Below are 10,553 nucleotides of genomic sequence, written 5' to 3'. Positions count from 1 at the left end.
CACTCAAGTCTCCTGGCACCGTCGAGTGGGAGTTTCACACAATCTATGCTGCTTTGTAATGCTGATGAGGATTATGATGATGATGATTTCGCACGGATGCAGCTGGTGTGCGCGTGTGCACGAGCGTGTGCAAAGTGGTGAGCCCAATTTGTCGCGCGATGTGCTGTGATTACGGTGACTTGTTTTTGATTCTCGGACATGCACATCATCAGCAGAATGTGATATCTCAACCTATTCTAGGCCTCTTATAGGTCAACTAAGCCATAAATACCCAATGCAATGTCAACCTAACCACTTCATTGACAATGTCAGCCTGCTGGGGTGTTAACCACATCGCTCGTAATCGTGACGTGCAACCACGGACAGCACTTCCTATTACAGTCTCAGGCTACATGGGGGACGTGTGTCATTGCAACTGTTGTGTGGGCTCAGGTGAAAGCTAGGAAGTGATGTTGAGTTTTTGTGAAATTAACTGTTGACCCCTAGACCTTGAGATATTTGCACATACGTGTCTACCTGTGATGTGAGGTGAAACTACTTTCCACAACAAAGACTAATTTCCTGGCAGTGATTTCAGCCGCATCACCTCTACATAACAAAAGGCTCAGTCCCTTTTACACGTACCTGTACATCATCCGCACCTAGTTTACACAACAAAGGCTCTTTCCTAACAGCGTGCTTCAGCCGCACCGAACCTCACAAACATAATATCCAGGGCCTACCTTGGCTCCTCCCACCCTCAACCAGTACATATACAAGGACTGTTTTATTGGAATTTCTCTCCCTTGATACAGCTATCGTGCTGTGACGGTTCCACCTGCAGACGGAAGCTTGTGTTGCCTCCGAAACGTCGTGATTTTTTTTATTTTTTTTATTTTACTTTTATTAATTTTAATTTTTTACCTACGTGACTTTACCGAAAAAAACCTAAGAATATACTTTCCACCGCTGTGGCTTTAGAAACCGCTCCACAACTCACAGGTTCAGAAACACCCAGAGCCCAACTCGCGCCTTTGCCGAAGGCACCGTTTACAAACGGGTCTGGCGGCAGGGGGGAGTGAAGCTGTCGGTGCGACACAAACGTCATGTCGGACTGATCGCAGTCTGATTGGTCGGCTTCCACCTGTGGGCGGGGATTACGCTGTGACATCACAATGCCCATGGTGGAATCCTCGAGCATATGGAATCTAACACCACCGATTCATCTTACCCCCCCCCCGGCCAATATTCATAAACTGGGTGGAATAGTTTTGATAAATTTCGATTTAAAGCTTTCGTGACTGCAGAGATTCATCTTCTTGGTTCTTTCGGTAAAGTCACGTAGAAGGGAAGTAATAAAATAATAAAAATATTAAAACATAATAAAATAATTATTACTTCCCTTCTACGTGACTTTACCGAAAGAACCAAGAAGTTTTGATAAAGTCACAGGCCTAGATTGTCTCCAAAAAAATATCCCCGTCTTCACCTATTGGGGCTCCACGGTCTCCATGTATGGGCCAACTCTGCTCATCCGCACTGCACACAACTGGCCTCACTGTCGGACGGGAAATGTCTCCTCCTCCTCTCTCTAGAGCCAGCAGTGGCCAGCCAACATCACCCGAGCCGCACGCGCCTCCTTCAATCCACCCATACGCGGCTCTATCGAAGTGGCATCACGTATAACGTGCTATCACGGCAGCAAAGAATAATGTCTCCCGTGCTGTGCCGAAAACTATCAATATATGCGCACACTTATATATATATACACTTGGCTCTTTGCAGGACGCATCGGTACTTTTTGGCTTTCGGTCTGTTACAGGCTGGCCACCCCTGCTCTAGAGCTACCCCTTTTCCACTGCATAAGCGAACCGAGCCAGTCCCGGGTTGTCACTGGGGCATCGATTATCAGTTTTGTTTTAATTCCTCTGCAAAAAACCCCCCCCGAGCCTTGCCACTTACGTCGCACGCAATTAAATAAGTCGAGCCGCATGCAAATGACACAGTAACGCTATGTCCTCACAGCGTACCGACTCGACGGCACGCACAATGAACACATCGTTAACCCCAACTCCTGGCCCTGCTTGGCCAGGGGCCACTTTCAGATGCCTTTTGCGCAACCGCTCCACAGCTCAGTTCTGGCTCAACAGATAACCAGTGGGGGGAAAAACCAGCCGTACTGCTTGGCTAGTGGGGTAAAAAAAAACTGTGTTCATATATACACGCACTGGCCATTGTGAATGGACACCAGACAAACATAATTGGGTCATTGTTTTAAAATTTAATTGTAATTTTCAATATTAACAATAAATTCATAATTCATCACGTTTCCTCGTTATCTGTGTGCTGTGAAATGTGTGTGGTATAGTGTGCTTAGTATGAACCGTGCGTGTGTACACACGTGGATGTACATGCCCCGAGTATGTATGTGTTCATGTGCACATTGTGATTTGCCTGTGCGCGTATTGGATATATCCACGTGTGTATGTATTAAGTGCTTATGTACATGTGCGTATGTGTTGTGTACAATTCTGGTTCATGTATGCAGTGAGTGCGCATTTCGTGTTGCATATCTGCATGAGTATGTGTAGGTGCATATGGGTGTATATGTGTACGTCCATGGACATAGGTCTGTATACTGTATGGTATGTACGTACACAGTTTAATGTGTGTGGTTATGTACACGTTTGTATATAAGCTGTATTTACGGGCACAACTCACTCAACATGTTTATGTTAAGAGCAGACTCGGTGCAATACACAGATTTTCCAAAACTAGTTCACTCCACGTGTTACAGTCACTGGCTTACGGCTAGCTTTTGCAGCCTTCAAACTCACATTTACAAATCATTTATTCATTTCATATGCCGCCCTTTTCCATGCCATGTCGGTCGTGGTGATTGTTTGACCACTGTTTGCTCTTGCGGATGAGTGCAGGTTGGTGGAGTGGGAGGGGCAGGAACCCGTGACCGGTTCCAAAATCACTCGGCACTTGTTGTCGAGCCGGGGACCGGGAATATAAAGTCATTGGGTTCCTATTACGGACATGCGCTAACCATTGTGCCACCACTCCACACCCCATTGTGGAAAACATGTCCGAGAAATAATTTATCGGTATGATTGTTTTTTTGTTTGAATGTGATGACATCAGCAATAATAATAAAAAAACAAGTTGCTCTGAAGTGCTTTTAGCTGTTTGAAAATCATCGTTCGTATGTTTTGAAATTAACATAGCTGCTGTTAAATAAAGAAAGTTGCCTCATTCGTGAGAGGTGGGCCTCCCCTGTAGCCAGGCTCGCTGTGTAATGCGGCGAGAACTGGTTTCGTCAGCGAGACGGAGGCCACGTCATTCACGCGCTTGCTGACCATATTCACTGCCCATTTAAACTCAGTAGCTGTGGCCACCAAAGGGTTTCTTTACTTTGAGGAAGGCTACCAGCTACCCAGTAAACACGGAACATTGGGTCAACATCCAGGCCAACGTTTGTCCAGCGATTCCAACCACCTGCCAATGTTGGCCCAACGCTGCATGTCTACTGGGTAAGAGTGTTTGAAGCCTCTCTTAATGCGTGTCCAAGGCCTCAACATTATTGTCGTGTGTATGTTTGTCCCTGCCAATGTCCCTTGTGTAGTGTATACATAATATGTACATGTCCATACAAGTACACGCTTCTGTGCGTAATATACTTTTCATACACCTGCAAGCTAGGGATGTGCTACCGATTTTTGGATTAATTTAGAAAAAAAAAGGCCTGTATATGACATTTTTGACGGTCTGAATTCAATGTTTTTGCGTATTGAGCCTCAAATCGGAAGTGACGTCGCTCATGTAACGTCACGTCCGTGCTTTTCTTGGCAAAAGTGGTGTCACACGTGGCATTGGGTGACATCGCCAAAGCTACCACAGACATCCTTAAAAATCAAAATTATTTTGAATCTAAAACTCATCCTTACTACGTGCGTATACTGTATCTGTGCTCGCCTGTCTGCATATCTGTACGTGTCTGCATGCATACATGTTCTGTACCTCTCCGTGTGCGTATGCCTTTGTGCGTATGTAGACATGTCCTGTGTCTATCGTGTACCCACCTGTATACATGTGTATGTGCACAGAAATGTCTATGTGCACATACACCTTTTAGTGCACAGTTCACACAACAATACGTGCAAACACATTTTTTTTTTAGTCCGCCTCTTATTAGTTCGTCTCTCTCTCTCCGTGCGTGCGTGCGTCGATCGGTCGCCCCCTCTCGGGAGTCGCCCCATTAGTTGCTCGCCGCACGTCTCAAACTCCGGTGACCGCCGCGCCCCCGGCCGTCGCTGAATCCTTGCCCAGGAAGCCCTCAGCAAAGAGCCTCTTGAGCTTCGCGACTTCGGCCGAGAGGCTCGAAAGCTCCGTGCGCAGGTGCTCGTTCTCGGCCCTCACCGCGGCGCCACTGTCATCGCTCGGGGGGCCGCCCCCTCCCTCCGCGCCCTCGGGGGTGCCGGATGATCCCCCCGGGCCGGGGTCCGCACCTTCGGAGGGGCCCGAGCCCCCCTCGCCGCCACCCGTGCCTTCCCTGCCGTCGGCCCCGTTCACACCGTGCGCGGCACCGCCGCCGGCCGCCGGCGCCGCAGCGACGGCAACGGTGGCGTTGCCGCCGCCGCCGCTAGCACTGACGCCGCTGCTGCTGCTGCTGCTAATGTCAGCAATGTCTCCCGTGTCGCAGGCCACCCGCAGGGTCCCATCTCCCTCCTGTGTGGTTTTGGGGGGCGACCGCTGTTCTGCGGTTGCAGGGTTGGCGACGGTGGCGACGATGGTGGCGGCCGTGACGGCAGCAGACGAGGGCAGCGGAAGGCCATCCATCCTGCGCCACGTGGGCGACACCACGCCCACGCTGGGGTGGCGGTCGGGTGGCGCTCGCCTCAGCACCCCCGAGTAGCCAGGGCCTGGGCTGGAGCCGGGCCTGGGCGGAGGAGGAGGCGGAGGCGCAGTCAGGGCCACGACGCCGGGCCCCAAGGAGGAAGGGAAAAAGGAGGTGGGGGCGGCGGCCATGGCGGCGGCGGCGGCGTCCTCGATGCCGGCGCTCTGTTTGAAGCGTAACTTGTGCGGGAGGCACGAGGAGGGGGACGGCGAGGGCGACTTGAGGGGCGTCTCGTCCGCGAGGGCCGGCGTCGCCATCGTGGCCACCAAACGCAGCGCATGGCGCTCCGACGCGCCGCCTGCCGCTGCCGCTGCCGTGTTCGCCCTCTTGGGCGGCGGCTCCTCCGCGCTCTCTACCCCGTCGCCGTGACGGCGCAACCCGGGCGCGCACGGCGAGGACGACAACGACGAGGTCGACGACGTGGACGACAATGACGATGTCGACGACGACGCCGAATTCGCCGCCGCCGCCGTCAAATCGGCGTCTCGCGCCGCCGCCGCCGACTTCGAGTCCAAAAGTACCGCGGTGCCGTCGGCCGGGCCGGAGCACCGGTCCGCGGCTCCGGCGGCGGCCGCGGGGGGGGCCGTGGCCGCCGCGGCCCCAGAAGCGGACTCTGGGAAGAAGACAGGGCTCACCGAGCCGGAGCCGCTAGCGGGAGACGCGCAACCCGACGAGTCGTGGCGGTTCCCGTAGGCCCGGCCACCCCCCAGGGAATCCACGAAGAGCGCATGGTGAGCGGAGAGCGGCGGCTGCTGGTGGTGCTGCTGGTGGTGGTGCTGGTAGTGGTGATGGCTGCCGCTGCTGCTGCTGTTGCTGCTGCTGCTGCCGCCGCTGCCGCTGTGGTGGTGCTGATGGTGGTGACCCAGCTGCTGGTGGTGCTGGTGTTGCTGCTGGTTGTGCTGGTGCTGACCGAGGTGGTGGTTGTGGTGCTGGTGGTGGTGGTTGCTGCCGTTGTTGTTGTTGCTACCGCCGGTGCCGTTGCCATTGGCGTGGAGGTCGGCGCCGTTGGGCTGAGGCTCCACGTCGAGGCCGAAGCGGAACTTGAGCGCGAGGAGCTCGGCCTGGGTGTGCGGGAGTGAGCGGGTCGCGTTGTGGGACGGGGAGGGTGGGAGGGTCGGCACGCACACACAGACAAGAGAAAGGGACGCGCAGATTCGTTACTTCGTGAAAGGGGCACGGAGACGTCTGAAGTGTTGCGTACGCACCGTAGGGTTTGTTGCGTAGCCACTGTAGAATAAATGTATATTTCGATTTAAAGCTTTCGTGACTGCAGGGATTCATCATCTTGGTTCTTTCGGTAAAGTCACGTAGAAGGGAAATAATAAAATAATAAAAATAAAACATAATCAAATACAATTCTCACGACGTTTCGGCCACAACGCAAGCAGCCGTCCTCAGGTGAAGAACAAGTCTGTCGGGAAGACAGCGTCTGAATGAAACACCCCAGGCTTGGAGCGTATTTTTAAGCTGGGTTGGAGGATGGAAGAGCGCCTTGACAAAAGAATTACGTTTAATTTTTATTATTTTATTATTTCCCTTCTACGTGACTTTACCGAAAGAACCAAGATGAAAAAAACTCATTATTTCAAGAGCCGCAATGCACGTGATAAATCAGCACGAAGCAGCGCTTCAAGAGCCACATGCGGCTTCGGAGCAGCGGGTTGCCGACCCCTGGTGTCATGCAGTCATTGCAGGAAAGAAAGAGCTTCAAGGTGTCAAGGTCTCAGGGGCTTCTGGAATTGTCGTGAAAGTGCCTCATGGTGTCTCATAGGTGCATGGAATGGATTCAGGGTTATATGGTATCTGGCATTATTGTCTTACAGTCTCGTGGTTCGGTGTAATGGTGTTGTGCGTGAAGGGGGCTCTCTCATCATCTCAAGGTATGTACGTTGAACTTCTTTCACACCGTACGTAGCCAACCATTTTAATCGGAGGTGGTGTCCTAGTGAAGTGATTGCAGGGTCTTATAATGTCATGGTGTCATATCTGCAAGGGTTTGCGCTGGTGCCGTGACCTCTAGTGTTCCCTCGCTGTCGCCATACCGCGGTCTCATAGTGTCACTGTCTCATAGTGTCACTGTGGCATCGTCTCGTGGCGTCACCCTGAGATGATCTCATGCAGTGGAATCACGTGTTGTGGTGCGACACTGCCGTGTGCCGTCGCTTTCCACGTTGCAGTGATCTCACACTCCTGTGACTTCAGGCATTGCAGTGTGACGCTGGTGTGCCGCTGGTGTGACGCTGGTGTTACACTGGTGTGGCGCTGGTGTGGCGCTGGTGTGCCGCTGGTGTGACGCTGGTGTGGCGCTGGTGTGCCGCTGGTGTGACGCTGGTGTGCCACTGGTGTGACGCTGGTGTGGCGCTGGTGTGCCGCTGGTGTGACGCTGGTGTGACGCTGGTGTGTGACGCTGGTGTGCCGCTGGTGTGCCGCTGGTGTGCCGCTGGTGTGACGCTGGTGTGACGCTGGTGTGACGCTGGTATGACGCTGGTGTGTGACGCTGGTGTGCCGCTGGTGTGACGCTAGTGTGACGTTGGTGTGACGCTGGTGTGACGCTGGTATGACGCTGGTGTGCGACGCTGCCGTGTAGCACCTTGAGCCGCGCGTTCTCGTCGAGGAGGCCGAGCACGCGCGTCTCCAGCACGAGGTCGTTGAGTCTCCGCTTCTCGCGCGACCGCTTAGCCGCCTCGTTGTTCTTCCTGCGCTTGTCCCAGTACGACGCGTCCTTCTTCTCCGACGGGGTGAACTCGCGCTTGCGCCGCCCAGAGCCGGACCCTCCTGATGAATTCTGGGTGCCCGAGGGGGTGCGGATGGGGGAACGACACGGGTTTTCAGTTAACCCACGACACAAAATGTAGGTTTTGTACGTTTTACATAAATCTATTTCCAAATGTTTATACCAATTGTGCTTTTGGCAACGGGCCCCGAGATGAATAATTATTTTTATTCTCTCGCAGAATAGTGCAACACTTGTGTGTTAGAGGACAGCCAAAGGTTATGATCCTGGGCTCCCACCCTTCAGCAACCCACCCTGACCAACACGGGTCAATTACGGTGAAATAACCCCCATGGTCAACACAGCTTTGGGAGGCCTTCATTCAGCAATGGAATGACAATTCACCGTAAATTATCACCTTTGAATGATTAACTTATCCAACACCGTTAATTGATGTGCAGATGACGGAGGTCACCCTAGCATGGGTACGTTCAGTGAAAAGGTCCGGCCCAGGTGATCGGGCGCCGCTGCTGGTCTAGGAACCAAGTTCATGCCGCGGTGACCTGGGAGCTGAACAGAGGTCGCAAACGGGTTTTGATTCCTTACCCGTACCCGTACCCGGCCGCACCAGGGTCGCAAATGGGTACCCGTACCCGGACGGGTACGGGTAGCCGTTCCCTACCCGTACCCGTACCCTACCCGAAATGAGTGACAAACGGCTACTCACCAGTGACTCACGGCCTACCCGTACCCGGCCGCACCAGGGTCGCAAACGGCTACGCGTACCTGTACCCAGCCGGGTACGGGTAGCCGGGTATCGGGTAGGGTATGGGTATCGGGTACCCGGTTGCGACCTCTGGAGCTGAATCATCGTTAGGGCTGAGGCAGGTAAGCGTCTCACGCCACGCCGAACAGAAACTACGACCAGGGGGGCCCCTACCTGGGACCCGGCGGCTTGATCCGCCATCCTGTTTCCGCGTGCGGCCGGAAAGTGCGACGGCTGTTGCTGCATTGGGGAGCCGTCGCTACGAGAAGAAGTGGAGTCACGTGACCCCCCGCAGGTCGTAGAGTCAAGGGGCGGCTCTGGGCAAGAAGCCATCATAGCCTCGCTTGGTTTTCTCGTGTTGTTGTACTCCTCCTCTCCCTCCTCCTCCTCCTCTTCAGACTTCTCCCTGAGCTGGTGTCGAGGTTGGAAGTGGGGATAGGTTCAGGTGAGACTGAGACCGTTTGGCTCGGTAAACGGTTTCACGTCTCTCCCACTGTCACCTGTTCACGCACACGTGGGGGACACGGGATTTATATAACAACGATCGATACGCAACAAAAGCAAAGCATCGTGTAAATCACAGCATACTTTGCCTATGAAGATGACATCACCATTCTTGAACATATATTTTATCTGAACGCATCATGAATTGGGTTTCAGCCATTACATCTCAATTTGCTATGCTATGAAACAAAGTGTGGAGAAGTTTATACAGATGTACACATGGGAAACAATTTGCGGATGGAATTGTTGTTTAGTTGCAGATTGTAAATGCATCGTTATTGAGGCAGGTTCTAAGTTTGAAACGCTGTGGGAGTTGGTACAATTTGCTAATCATTTATTTCGCCGAGTACATTTCAAACGTGGTAGAAAGTCGAAAATCCAAACCCACTTGCCATTTGCGGCTCATTCGGATCAGTCAGTGGTCGACAATCAAAATAACAAGAAGAGACATTTTTTTCGAATTCGGTACAAAACTCGGCATTTCAAGAGCCGCAATCCATATGGAAACATACATACATATATTACATTACGAAGTAGTCCGTAAAGAGGCACAGATTGCCGACCCTTGGGATGTGTGAACGGTGCGCGGTGCGGAGGTTTGCTAAGGCACGTGACTCTAGCGCCCCCCTCTGGCTAACCTCGCAGTATCCCTCCCTCCCTGCCACCCACCCACCCCCGCAATCTGGTGGCCACTCGAGAAAAGGGAGCTTATTTCAGAACATTTTTTATAGACAGTTGACGTGAGGATTTCTCACGCTGCACTGTGTTTCCCAGCTTAGTCATTCCCTCTTTTATGAGATTCTTACTCAAGATCAGTGATACACAACTTTTCCGGGCCACCGGGCCCACTGGCAACCCCACAAATAAAACTTTTCACGGACCATTATGAACCAATAACACATATTTTGTTCCATAAATGTCAAACTACCATATTTTAAAAAGCACCATAAATTATTTAAAAAATCCATCAGCAGATTCAGTCAATGTCCAGCTGTGTCGAGTCATGAATGAAATAGAAAGTACGTAACTGTGTCATGGGCAGTCGAGAACATGACGTGCCAAAATAATGAGTAATGCCCGCAAGAGCTCTGTGGATCACTTCCCACGGCCTCTTGGACCACAAACCACACAGGTTGGGAACCACCGCTCCGGCTCTGCGCGGAAGTGCGTAGACGCGAGGAGTTCCCAACATTGATCTGGTTTTTGACGAGGTGGGTTTCGGCAATGTTAAGGCCCAGGCTTTGTGCACCTTTGTCACTGGTATCAGTAGGAAGTTGGAATGTGGAAGTAGCAGAGAACATTGTGTACTTTGCGCCTCCGATTAGCAACGGCTGGCTACCTACGGTGCGAAACAAGTTCAACATACATACGTGATGTGCAACATTCTGTGCTCAAATACTGTGCGGTGTTCAAGAGACGTATTGTGTTAGCAGGGCAGGTGTTTGATGGGCTTCCAAACACCAATTTTGAATAGTGGCGGAGTGCTCATATTTGCTGTTCTTTATGAAATTTGTAATGTCTTTGAAATGGAGGTGGTTAGGACATTACAATGGCAGATGGGCAATAAACAAACAATGGAATGGAGGCCGATGGAGAGAAGGCAGATGGACTAAATTAGATGGTGTGATGAAGTTAGAGACGATGCGGAGAGTGCACCGGACGAAAGTGGCAAGAGACCATGAAGAGTG

The 10,553-nt window shown here is 52.3% G+C and overlaps 1 protein-coding gene across 6 annotated transcripts in view; it reads right to left on the bottom strand.

Annotated features, from left to right (window-relative positions):
• Nucleotides 1-2,240: 2,240 nt before the first annotated feature.
• The window catches only part of LOC144739853 (uncharacterized), a 63,561-nt gene continuing 55,248 nt past the window's right edge, over nt 2,241-10,553 (bottom strand). For all 6 annotated transcript variants that reach the window (XM_078622760.1, XM_078622767.1, XM_078622754.1 and 3 more), the window contains 3 exons: nt 8,536-8,861; nt 7,473-7,667; nt 2,241-5,943 (listed from right to left, as the gene is read on the bottom strand). In XM_078622760.1, the coding sequence (XP_078478886.1) occupies nt 4,264-5,943; nt 7,473-7,667; nt 8,536-8,697 (2,037 nt within the window). In that variant the 5' untranslated portion in view covers nt 8,698-8,861 and the 3' untranslated portion in view covers nt 2,241-4,263. The remainder of the gene's footprint in view (nt 5,944-7,472; nt 7,668-8,535; nt 8,862-10,553) is intronic.

This window comes from Lampetra planeri, chromosome 3, assembly GCF_965212315.1.
Source record: "Lampetra planeri chromosome 3, kcLamPlan1.2.h2, whole genome shotgun sequence".
Taxonomy (NCBI): Eukaryota; Metazoa; Chordata; class Hyperoartia; order Petromyzontiformes; family Petromyzontidae; genus Lampetra; species Lampetra planeri.
Note: the sequence above shows the minus strand (reverse complement) of the source record. Positions and strands in the feature narration are given on the sequence as shown.